Here is a 13,269-nt window from a genome sequence, read left to right as displayed (position 1 = left end):
TATCCAGGCGTACTTCTCCTTCCTGTAGCTCTTTGGCTCAGACAGCCTCTCCGGTTCCTCCTCCAGGAGCTTAATGGTGTCCAGCAGGTCGTTGAGGGTGGTCTTGGACTGGGCTCGGCTCGAAGACGCCCCCTGCCTTTGGTCCTCCATGCTCACGGATCTTTCCAGAATCTCCTGAGGGACACAAAAATACAAGGATCTTTTTAGAGCAGGCACCGACTGACGGTCAAATGGTGTAAAAACCTTCAAAATTCTTCAATTTACATGCTGACACTACACACTCATAAAGACATAAACAATCATATCACAAACTCACACACACATTAAAGACACACACACACACACACACACACACACACGCTGACTCTATCTCATTACATTCATGAAATGTTCAACACTATTAGTGACCTTAAATAGAGGTCTGGCATGAGAAAGCACAATGTGTGAGGGTTGCTGACAGGTATCTGCGGTGGTATTTGGGGCAGCCGTGTCCTACTAGGTTAGCGCTTTGGACTTGTAACCGGAGGGTTGCCGGTTCGAACCACAACCAGTAGAAACGGCTGAAGTGCCCTTGAGCAAGTCACCAAACGCTTCACTGCTCCCAGAGCGCCGCTGTAGCAGGCAGCTCACTGCGTCGGGATTAGTGTGTGCTTCACCTCACTGTGTGCTGAGTGTGTTTCACTAATTCACGGATTGGGATAAATGCAGAGACCAAATTTTCCTCACGGGATCAAAAGAGTACATATACTTACTTACTACTTATTTGTGGTCAGTTTTGGTGGATGGGATGGGATTACCTGAGAGCACTGAGAATCCCGACGTCCGGACAACGCTGGCGACACTGCCCTGAGGTTTTGGATGTCATCAAGCTCAGGGACCAAGTTAACATTGGAATCTGTACACGAGGAGACAATGAGTCAGTCAGTCAGTGGCTTATATGGAGAATATTCTAGAATGTGAAGTATTCTTCACATGGGAATTGGATGTGTGATCCATATGGTTTGGAGTAGAAAAGTAAAAACCTTTAGAGGCTGTCTGAGGAACATCTCTCAGACATTTCCACTTATGTCATAAAAATCCCACACCAATAAATCTGTCAAGAAGCTATTTAGTTCTCACTCTTCGGGGACATTAGTATTACATACATGTTCTCTTGCTGCACTCAAATACAGCTGATACTTAATGTTCAACTAAACACTTATGTGAAATATTCATGGTAAATATTACTACTTCAAAAGAAAATGAGGAGGGTTGCCAAAAAAAACTGCAGTGAGAATGCTTGAGAGGACATTGTTTTGGATGAACTTTCCCTTAGTACCAGCAATGACGGCAACAGTGAGGTTTTGGTGGGTGGTTAGAGCAGTAGTCACCTGTGTTCTTTGCTTTGACGTCGGTGGGGGAGCCAGGCTGCTGGTTGGCAGGGGAGCTCTTGGAGGACTTCTTGCGGCCGACCTTCCCAGCACGCCTCAGGGCCTCCACCTCCTCCTCGGCCGCCTGCTGCACCTCGGCCACGCGCTGGGCTCTCTTCTGCTGCAGCTCCTATAACACACACACACACACACACACACACACACACACACACACACATACACACACACGCACACGTACACACACGCATTACACACGCATACACACACGCATTACACACGCATTACACACGCACACACACACACACACACACACACACACACCCAAACACAGTGTTTATCAAACATTAGGATGACATTGATCACATACCTCTACAGACTACTTCATAGTAAGTTAAATGTTCACATGACCTAAAACTGTCTTTGAAAGTTCTGACAACGAACAAGAGACAGAGACAGCCTCGCTTTAATAAATCTGGAGAGATTTGACAGATCCGATAGGCCCAGAGGTTGTGCTGACTATCACCTCATAGAGGCACACCTGGCTGCAACACACACATGCACGCACACACACACACACACACACACCTGGATGGCTGTGAGGCGCGCAAGCCGAGCCTTCTCCTCTCTGATGCGTTTCCTGTCCTCATCCCGCCTCTTTTCCGGGGGCCCCTCCTCCTCCAGTCTCTGCTCACGCTCCTGCACACAGGGACACGGAAGAACATTTGATTTCATTTCTTTAGGTCTTTAACTGCACACTAGTTGAAGATAACACTACAATCTGTCACGTTTCATTAAGAGTCCACAGCCTCTCTCCCTCTGCAGTACCTTCTTCTTGGTGATGAGCAGGCGTCTGACGGCCATCTCGGACGCCTGCCGCCTCTTGATGTGGCGCCGATACCAACGCTGGATGGTCACTACCGCCTGGGCGACCTGCTGGATGTACCTGCAGCCAGGACAGCAAAGCACACATACACACACACACTCAATGACCCGTGTTACTGGACCAGCAGAATGAATAGATAGCAGAGGATGCCCTGTGGTATAGCTTTTCATTTAAAAACACAAAAGCGTGAAATGAAATCTATTCCAAACATACCTCACAACCCTTTAAACATGACTGCCTAGTAAATCAAAATATCAGCTCATAAAACGAATCAGAAATAGAGTCAAGCGGTGGCAGCTCGGTTGTTGAGCAGCATTGGTTGTTATTCTGGGGATAACTCCCAAGATGCCTTGCGGTGTGCTCACCTCTCGGCCTCCTCCTCGCTGACCTCCCTCCTGCGAGGCTGTGAGGGGCTCCGGAGGGCGTTATTGTTGGACGCCGACGCCGAGGAGGAGGAGGAGAAGTTCTTCTGGGACTTGGTAAGGGAACCGTTCTCCAGGGAGCTCTCGTCGTGCACCGTGGCCTTGATTATGTTACTGAATGGACGGAGACAGAGACAAAGACAGACGTTACATTCATCCTTATATTACAAGTTGACGTTCTGTTTTATTGTTCTTTGCAACACTATTTTACTTTGCAACACTGTATCTCAATAGTAATACAATTAAAGCAACTTTGAATGAATTGAACGAGAGGAGAGTGTGTGAGAGAGAGAGAGGAGAGGGGGTGGAGAGGGAGCGAAACTGAAAAAAGAGCCCCACATACTTGAAGGAGGGCTTCTGGTTGGAGCTCTTTGGTGTGAGGGGCTTTTCGGAGTAGTTGTTGTGCAGGATGGTGGTGACAGAGTTGCCTACTGCACCCTTGTTACTCCTGAGGGACGATAGGGGAAAACAGGTATTATATTTAGAGTTAGTAAAGCATGCACTCATTTATGCACTTCAACATCAAGTCACGGGTGATGCATGGTTATGCAAGCCTCTGCAAGGTGCTGCCTTCAACGACAGAACTGATGATATACATGCAGCAAGGTGCACACACACACACACACACACATACACCACACACACACACACACAGACACACACAGACACACAGACACACAGACACACACACACACACACACACACACACATTTCCTTTGCCTACACCTTGACATTCAGAGACTGGAAAAAAATCACAGGAATCTGAAACTTGTCCACCTCGGGGCAGTGTTGCCTTTTTGATGGACAGGTGAATAGGATGGCAGCAAGACAGAAACCAACCACTGAGTAATGTACACAGTACTGTATGCACACATTCTTTTAGTATTCCTGAAAGCTCACATGACTAGCGCAACCCTTTAGAAGTCCCTTTCTCTCTCTGCCATGTTCTAAACTTAGGATTAGTAGTAGCGGTACTGCTGTTGACGACAACTACCTTATAACAACAATAACAGTAAAAACAAAATAAATAATATCTAAACAAATAAATAATATCTAAACAAATAAATAATATCTAGCTCATAAGAACATCAATGTCCACACTGTGCAATACAAAGATAATGTTGCAGAACAACGTTCACAATCATTGAACACAATTGCTTTCAAAGTGGCTGAATCAGCCTCACATAAAGGCATCACATTAGTAGATGACTAGGGATTTCCTTGTCATTGGTCATTGTGGATGCTAATATCGCTATAGTTACAGCTGTCATTATGGCTACTGTGGGCAGAGTGGACGGGCCATTGGCGTTCGCCCACCTGTTGTTGGCGGTGAAGTTGGCAGCCAGGGTGACGCCACTGCTGCCCGGCTCCCTCTTCTTCGGGCCGGTGGGGGAGTCCATGCTGCCCACACTGCGGGAACTGCTGGGCAGGGGGAACGCACGTGGCTGGTCATCCTGGAGGAGGGAGAGAGAGAGAGAGAGAGAGAGAGAGAGAGAGAGAGAGAGAGAGAGAGAGAGAGGATGGGAGAGAGAGAGAGAGTAAGAAAGAGAGAGAGAGAAAGAGAGAGAGAGAGGATGGGAGAGAGAGAGAGAGAGAGAGAGAGTAAGAGAAAGAGAGAGAGAGAGGATGGGAGAGAGAGAGAGAGAGAAAGAGAGAGAGAGAATGGGAGAAAGAGTGGGAAGAGGGAATTCAGTGGTTTCTCAGTGATGAGGAATACAGCTCCATATTCACAGAGAGAGAGAGAAAAAAAACTCCTAATGGTTGGAAATGTTTTAGATTGGAGAAAGGGTTCAAATGAACAGATTTCTGCACATACATCATGTATGCATTTGTGTGTGTGTATATACACTCACACACACGCACACACACTTCTGTCTTTGTACTGCCCCACAGCTCATTTTCTTGAGTAGAGTACAGGTTACCACTGGTTTGCCATCCAACTATGTGCACAAAGTTACATAATTCAATCTACCATTTGGCTTTGCTGGAGCCTTTCATCTCGAGTGAGTCAGAGTGAAATCAACAGCAGGTTTCACTGGCAACGCTAACACTTTCCACAGACTTCATAAATATAGCACAGCTAGGAACAAGGGGAACTAGGGTTATATAAGGCCTAGTGTGTTAGCTTTCTGCAGCTAACAGTGTCCCACTTGCTGACAAGCTGAGTCAGAATCACAGGGGTCATGGACGACTTGGGGGCGGGGGTTGTGGTGGGGGGGGGATTGGTTGGTGTGGGGGAAAAAGTGCAGCGTTACCAGAATGTTCCAGGTGGTTCGGTCCGGGGAGGCCTTGCTGAGGCTGGCCAGTTTGCGGCGGCCGTTTGAGCTGCTGTCGAACAGGGCCTGGAAGTCCTCCGAGCACTCCTCACTGTAGGAGTAAACAAGCTCCGTTCATGTCTGACTCTTCAGTCTTAAAACGAGATACAAAACTTCAGCTCCAGCGAGGGAAAAAGGCTGCTCACATTCTCAGTTAACTAAGCCATCTTTGTATCAGAGGAAGTTGGCTATGCCACAGTGACAAAGAATAACACAACACTGATACAACAAAAACACTGCTCATTTGTACTAGCATAAAACTAAGTTTAGGGTCACAGTTAAGACTTGGGTTAAGGATGGATTTATATAACCACAGAGCATCACGTCCATTGGTGGACAGCACACGGTGTTCTCGGTCATGTAATAAAGACATAGCATAAAGACATAGCCAGTTCAGTGTTACAAAAAAGTGTCATGACACGGATCAAGCGGAACTCTAGCTGTCAACTGTATCTCTTGGATAAGGAGCCGTGCTAATGAGCTAGCCCTGTTAGCTAGTGCAGCCTACTCTGCTGGAGTCTTCGTTCGCGAGAGGCACACCACGCCTCCAGTGCTGAGCGGAACCGTGTGCTACAGTATGCCTCCACCCTCCACTCGCCCCCTCCACCCTCCACTCGCCCCCTCCACCCTCCACTCGCCCCCTCCACCCTCCACTCGCCCCCTCCACCCTCCACTCGCCCCCTCCACCCTCCACTCGCCCCCTCCACCCTCCACTCGCCCCCTCCACCCTCCACTCGCCCCCTCCACCCTCCACTCGCCCCCTCCACCCTCCACTCGCCCCCTCCACCCTCCACTCGCCCCCTCCACCCTCCACTCGCCCCCTCCACCCTCCACTCGCCCCCTCCACCCTCCACTCGCCCCCTCCACCCTCCACTCGCCCCCTCCACCCTCCACTCGCCCCCTCCACCCTCCACTCGCCCCCTCCACCCTCCACTCGCCCCCTCCACCCTCCACTCGCCCCCTCCACCCTCCACTCGCCCCCTCCACCCTCCACTCGCCCCCTCCACCCTCCACTCGCCCCCTCCACCCTCCACTCGCCCCCTCCACCCTCCACTCGCCCCCTCCACCCTCCACTCGCCCCCTCCACCCTCCACTCGCCCCCTCCACCCTCCACTCGCCCCCTCCACCCTCCACTCGCCCCCTCCACCCTCCACTCGCCCCCTCCACCCTCCACTCGCCCCCTCCACCCTCCACTCGCCCCCTCCACCCTCCACTCGCCCCCTCCACCCTCCACTCGCCCCCTCCACCCTCCACTCGCCCCCTCCACCCTCCACTCGCCCCCTCCACCCTCCACTCGCCCCCTCCACCCTCCACTCGCCCCCTCCACCCTCCACTCGCCCCCTCCACCCTCCACTCGCCCCCTCCACCCTCCACTCGCCCCCTCCACCCTCCACTCGCCCCCTCCACCCTCCACTCGCCCCCTCCACCCTCCACTCGCCCCCTCCACCCTCCACTCGCCCCCTCCACCCTCCCCTCGCCCCCTCCACCCTCCACTCGCCCCCTCCACCCGCCACCTCCACCCCCCTCCCCCCTCCACCCTCCACTCGCCCCCTCCACCCTCCACTCGCCCCCTCTGCTTTACAAGCAGGGCCAGGGAGGATCAGCGGATGACAGTTATGAAGGACTCTGAAGACACAGGAGGGGTGGGGCAGAGGAGGGTGGGAGAGGTGGGGTTTGTTGGATTGTCTTCTGCTTAAGCCCAGTGCTCAGGCATCCCAGAAGGCAATGTGTGTGTGTGTGTGTGTGTGTGTGTGTGTGTGTGTGTGTGTGTGTGTGTGTGTGTGTGCATCGGCAAAGAAGAGGGCGCCAGCAGCTGCCAAACAATAGGCTCCCCGCATGCACACACTTCTCCTTTCACCGCTGCATTCCCATTCAGAGAAATCTGACCCCACCTCCACCCCACCCAGTGCCCCCTCCCCTCCTAACCCCCACCCTCATGCCCCCATGAACCCCTCCTACTCCTGACAAAGCAGGGCAACACACCGTGGCGACAGCACTTCTGTCACCCCCACCCCTGCAACCCCGTCATCCCCCCCTCTTTCTCTGCCCCCACTCCCCCACTCGGGCCTTTCTGATTCAGCAGCCGCCGGCCGGCCGGCCCACAATGCCCATTGTCCCCTCTGGAGTGCTCCGGAATCCTCTGGGGGGTGCCAGCTGTTGCATGGCTCAGGAGGAGGAACGCTGACTTGACTTGAGTAACGCAGCTTGTTAAAGGGACGAGAGGGGGGGCGAAGACACAAGGCCTGCTCCAAAGTCTAGCCCCCCCACCCCCACCCCACCCACGCCACAATTCACACACACACACACACACACACACACACACACACACACACACACACAGCCTATCCCCATACATCAAATCACACAAAAGTTCACGCGTGTCACTCTTTCAGTACGCCACTTGCGCTAAAGCAGCACATGCTCAGGCATGCCCTGGAATACTAATACAACCACAAGTAATAGTAAATGCTCCCGATCACGCTGGAGTTTGACTACTTCTCCAATCTGCCACTGGTCAAATAGCCAATCAAGAGGAGGGCTGATACGTTCCCTGCAATCTGTATAACTTATTTAATTAGAAGTATGAGTAGACTAAAGACTCTGAGAGGTGCCTTTGTGTGGCTTTAGGCCTAAGTTAAAGGAGAATTCCAGCTACAGTGCTACACTCTGTGGGCATGCCCCAAGAGTGCAGCACTGTAGCTGCCTGGCAGCTCTATCTGTTGGCTGCAGCAACTCGGACTGTAGAACCGTTTGTTTTCTTTTTTTTTTCCCGAACCAAACGTTCTCGGTGACTTCGAGAAACCGCAATTCTCCTTTAAATCTGAGCAGCAACACATGATTCTATTTCATTACATGTATACTTACATAATGTTATGACTTAATACAGTAAAATCAGTCAAATAAAAAGCATTTAATGCATTGTCTACGGTGTGCACTTAATGCACACCCCTCTGAAGAAAAAAACACTTAATGCATAGGTTGTTGCCTACAGTGTCTGACACAGAGTGATTATCCTAAACTAACATCAGGGGGAGTGTCTTGCTTACCTCAGGCTGACACTGGCTTGCTGGTTCACCTGGGTGGTGCTGTTGGAGCGCCGTAGGTTCTTGATGGAGCGGGAGCCACTGAACGCAGCATCGCCCTGGCAACAAGAGGAGGGGTGTCAGCAACCTTGTGCTGTACAGTGACAAAGACTTCAATATTGCATTGGTGGTGATGATACTCGCTAAAGGAAGCTCACTGGGACCTGGTGTTGCTGATGCTGCAAGGCAACAGGTTCCTGCACACTCAGCTAAACACCTGTTCGCCTTGAAACAGTTTCATATACTGGCTTGCTCATTACAACCCAGTAGGGACTACATACGTTGACCATGTCAGTGCTCAACTGCTCAAACACTCACCAGTGTGTTACGTTTTCCTCTTCCTTCACTGGCCACAGATACAGACACAGAGCGAGAGAAGTATTTGCCCGGGGACGCACTGCTGGGCCTCCTGGTCACTGAGAGCTGAGATCCGGTCAGGCTGAGGTCCAGCGCATCCCCTGCTCCTCCAGTGGGAATGGACGTGGGACTGCGTGTGGTGTGCATTGTCACAAAGTCTACAGAGAGTGAGTTTGTATGAATGTCAGTATGAATGAATGAATGTGTATGTGTGTGTGTGTAGGTGTGTGTGTTTGTGTGTGTGTGTGTGTGTGTGTGTGTGTGTGTGTGTTTGTGTGTGTGTGAGTGTGTGTGTGTGTGTGTGTGTGTGTGTGAGTGTGTGTGTGAGTGTGTGTGTGTGTGTGTGGGTGTGTGAGTGTGTGTTTGAGTATGAGAGTGTTTGAAAGAGACAGGGAGGTGTGGAAAATCAGAGGTACCATAGTTAAGACAAACCAGATGGATAGGCTATATATCAGCCCTCTAGACCCTCAAAGGACTAAAAGAAATGCAACTTAATTCAAACGGCAAAATAGGCTACTAGTATAAAACATTCACTGTTTAAAACATAACTGTTGATGCCAATTCAGCTTCAATATACACCATCATACTAAAAGCAAAGTGTACAACGTAAACAGTATAGGCTAGTTTTTACTTTACTGCATCCCATGGATGTAGAAGATTAATATTGCTTGATTGCCTTTGGTTAACTGGCTGGACACTGGCAACAAATATAACGTTAACTTAGCCCATTGAGCAATTGCATTAATTTAGCAACAAAAAACACAAGCCACAAGCAGCAGTCAGTTTTGCTTTATCAGGAGAACGCAACACTGTTGCTGATAACGTTACAGTAGCTACCTCGGCTATACCTAGCAAAGAGAAAACTGATGTTACAGTAGTGGAGTTCACTGACCTGTCTATTCTATTTGTTGACCTGTCAAGGCTGCCGTTATTATAACGTATTGTCCGTTCAATTATTTACATAGAAACGTAAGATAGGAAGCCTAACTTTAACGTCAGTATTATGTGGACAAGACAGGCTTCATCAATCAGCAAAAAGCACTACACCACAATAATAAACAGTGTTGTTAGCTAGCTTTCTGGCTAGCCATTTAGCCAGTGATATTGATGCGTTATTAGAAATATCTACATTTGTCTTTAAAAGGTATCTTTACGTTGACAATGCTAGGAAAAGATGAAAAAATGCAAACAACTGATTCAAGATAATGTTCTTGCAAACTCGACAACGTAGTTGTCTAGCTGGATGAAAGTTAAGTAAGAGCTTGCTAAATCTTGAATCCATACTCAGTGAAATTGCTTGCTTTCCCCCATTACGGACCAATGATGGACCCCCTTCCCAAATGTAGCAGAATCAAAAACAGAACAACTCACGACAGTATGCGCAGACCGATCGTCCAGAGGTTGAATAAACCTCCTGATGAGTCCTGTGTTAGTCCCAATGTAATAGTCACAAAGCAAAATTTCGTTTGTGAATTCAGACTGTTGAGGACCAACAATACAACATCTTCTCTTAGGCAACGAGAAAACACAAGAACTCCGCCCCTCGAAAGCTGTGATTGGTGGTGGCATCCCTTTACCCCAACACTGCAGATGATCCGATAGGCTGCCGAAAAGTGTTTGTCATGAAAGCTTGGTTGACTTTGCATGAAGGGGGTGTGTAGGGAGACTAGACAGCGGCAGATGTTTTCACTAATCCGTGGTAGTGGGGGGTTGTAACATGTTACTTACTAAATGAGTGTAATAATTCATAGAAAATCATTTGTAGGCCCTATTACGTTCCTTTACTGGTTAGTTATTTTAGTCTAGACAGAATGACAACATTGTTAAAACAGCACAGGAGAGACAAGGAAACTTAGGACACTTAACGCTGATGTGTTCATAAAGAAAAACATATTTACACGGTGAGACCTTCATTCAAGGTCTAAGTCTACCTTGAAAGAAAAGTTTCAGATCCTCAGTTGAATTCACCTCCCTTCCACAACAAATTGGTCACATATTTTGTTTATATAAATAATAGCAATATTGTATTAATACATACTAAATGTAGTCTACATTTCACAGTATAGCATATGCATTTCAAAACTTCTGATTGTTTATTTTTATGTTAATATTTCTATCTTCAAGTCTTTAAGTCAGATAGGCCTATTAGCCTAATTAGGCCTAAGGAGAGAGAGAGAGAGAGAGAGAGAGAGAGAGAGAGAGAGAGAGAGAGAGAGAGAGCATGCAAAGACCACAGACATAATTAATATAATATTAACATAATAGCATAATATTAGGCTATTATTATAGCCTACAATTAAAGTGTGTTTAGTTGCATGTGCAATATAATCAATAGGTTCTATGCAAACTCAGAAGTGATGCAAAGAACAGGGAGACAGCAAAGAACAAAACACAATTCAACAACAAAGGTCCAGAAAACCAAATGGACACACATTTGTAAATAAAAACAAAAAACAAATGAAGTCTGCTTCATTTGGATCATCCACACATATCCACACAGAACCACAAATAATGTTTTAAATGCCACAGCAAACCAGATCTCTGCTTTTTTGCCATAGTCAGTTGCTCTGGTAGAGCATCCAGCTTGGGTGGGGGTGACATACTACCCTTCTGGTCCAAATGGTTCTCCAGGGTGGATCTGATGCACATACTGAAGATAGATAGATAGATAGAGAGAGAGAGAGAGAGAGAGAGAGAGCAGTGATGAGGGAGGGTTTTCCAAGAGAAGAGGAGAAGAGCAGTGAAGCAACAGTTAGCATTCTAGTCTATTGTTCTGAGCACACGCATTCCTTTTCACTCTCAGCCCCCAGCTGCTTCCTCAATGGGTGACCAGTGCAAGCTGGGATTGACAGATGGTCGCCTGGAGGGGTCAAAGTGCACAGCTCCTGAGTCAAAGGACTTTAAATCCCGATATGCCCGCCGACTTGAGGGGGGCTACTTTGTTGTGATTGAAACCCACTGCCATGGGGGGATGTGATGCGGATAGCCCATGTGATGTCTTTGTTTTAGTAACAAGGGAAATTGTGAGAGCAATTCCCTTTCAGATGCGTAGGTTTTATGGTCGACACACTTCAGATCAAGGTTTCTTTGTGTGCTTGCGTTTATTTGACGTGTGAGTGCCTCCACTTAGGAACATATGTTAAATAAATATTACTACTCCAGCCATTCTTGATAGGCTATATAGCGGGAAAATAGGGGACACTTCAAACAAGACTATTAAAACTGCCGTTAGATATGAAAATGTTAGCTGAAGATATCTTACCCTAGCACCGTTACAGTGTCTGTCACTGGTTAACTTTAACCAATTTGGCACAGGGTGTCCTTCATTTCTCACCGAAGCTCCAAATCGCAGAGCTACAGGAACGGCTAAATCATCATTAAATGGACCAACAGACTGGGACTATATCAGATGGGTGGCAGAATGGATGCTCTCTTACTCCCAGTGAGGTGCATAAGGTTCTGAAGAATCTGATTCTGTGGTCTTCAGGAGGAGAACCTCATGGAGTTCACAAGTAAAGAAGTCGATGTCAGTCAGGCAAAAGAACCTTCTTGTCCCAGTCCTCAATCTTTTGAGAGTTCTGCCCCGGAACTCCAGGAAAAGACCTGGGAGAGGATCCTATGTAACACAAAACATTTAAAGAAAAAATTAGTAATGCTTGAAGTAGTGCATGTGTAGTGTATCATGTGTGTATATGGTTGAGGCTATTTAAAATAAAGTGTCAGGTCACTGAAAATTGAGATAATTGTGATTAAAAAATGCCAACATTTTCTTTACCCATCTTCTATGTTGAAATTCTAAAATGGCTGCCCAGGAACTCTCACCAATATCTGAGTCCTACAACAACAAAGTGAAGTGTGAACGAAGTGTCAAAAAAGGTCAAAAAGTCAAAATGGCGGCTAATAACATCAGTTAACTTTCAGGATCGATGAGTGTCTTTTTGGCTAAACCCTACAGATGTGTGGGACAAAGAATGGACACGTTCTATTGATCAACCTCACTGGATATATGACTATAGGGGTCAGGGCCTCCTAGTGCCTCATTAAAGACATCCAACTCAGGGTGTCAACACAAGAGAATATCCATGTTGTTCAAAAATATACTTCCCCTCTGTAATCAAATAACAAAATAAAATAACAAAATAAAGATGCACTATTATAGCCTTGGAACACAAAAATCTTTGACATATTGCAACAAAAAGTTATCAGTACAGTTCACATTGTAACAATTAACATATTAATTGTAACAGGAAACAGTAACTGTCCGCCATTGTCCAAAGGCCTAAATTGATACATCACCGTATCAATACACACAGGCTCTTGCACTATGGCGATATCCATTGTATAGGTACGTAGGTACAGTATACGACACATACCTTCTCTTCCAGAGTCTGGCTTCTCTCTTCTCACTTGCCACAGTTGGAAGTGTGCCATTTGTCAACCCTACTCTCTTTTGTTACCGATGCCTGAGGGGTTTGGCATTGTTATGGAGGTCGCATCCATTTCTTTTGTGAGAGTGAGGTAATGACTGTGAGTACATCATTATGACTCTGCACCCACCCACACACACACACACCTGCCCTCTCTTGAGCATCAGCTCTGATTTCCAGCAGGTAAGGAACTGCCAGGTGGCCACACAGTGCTGCAGGCTGTTCTCCCCCAGCGCCTGTGGAACATCAGACACACAGAGGAGGGGGGGTTGGGTTGGGGAGCTGCATTAGGTCACTTACAGTATTTTACAAAGGAATGAATACTGAAACTAAACCAAAGTTTAACAGACCCATATACAGATATCCATTCACTGGGTGTCAATAGCTGAATTGACAGATTAATGATCAATCT

At 47.7% G+C, this 13,269-nt stretch overlaps 1 protein-coding gene across 1 annotated transcript in view; it reads right to left on the bottom strand.

The window, feature by feature from the left end:
- Nucleotides 1–9,951, bottom strand: part of cep131 (centrosomal protein 131) — a 31,509-nt gene extending 21,558 nt beyond the window's left edge. The window contains exons 1-12 of the mRNA XM_048234035.1: nt 9,802–9,951; nt 8,392–8,588; nt 8,038–8,132; nt 4,931–5,042; nt 3,993–4,129; nt 3,019–3,123; nt 2,619–2,789; nt 2,196–2,313; nt 1,956–2,066; nt 1,371–1,539; nt 798–895; nt 1–174 (exon numbers count right to left, since the gene is read on the bottom strand). The exon at nt 1–174 is cut by the window's left edge and continues 6 nt beyond it. Of these exons, the coding sequence (XP_048089992.1) occupies nt 1–174; nt 798–895; nt 1,371–1,539; nt 1,956–2,066; nt 2,196–2,313; nt 2,619–2,789; nt 3,019–3,123; nt 3,993–4,129; nt 4,931–5,042; nt 8,038–8,132; nt 8,392–8,577 (1,476 nt within the window). The 5' untranslated portion in view covers nt 8,578–8,588; nt 9,802–9,951. The remainder of the gene's footprint in view (nt 175–797; nt 896–1,370; nt 1,540–1,955; nt 2,067–2,195; nt 2,314–2,618; nt 2,790–3,018; nt 3,124–3,992; nt 4,130–4,930; nt 5,043–8,037; nt 8,133–8,391; nt 8,589–9,801) is intronic.
- Nucleotides 9,952–13,269: the final 3,318 nt, after the last annotated feature.

The sequence above is a fragment of the Alosa alosa genome, chromosome 22 (genome assembly GCF_017589495.1).
Source record: "Alosa alosa isolate M-15738 ecotype Scorff River chromosome 22, AALO_Geno_1.1, whole genome shotgun sequence".
NCBI lineage: Eukaryota > Metazoa > Chordata > Actinopteri > Clupeiformes > Clupeidae > Alosa > Alosa alosa.
This window is presented reverse-complemented; position numbering and strand designations above follow the sequence as displayed.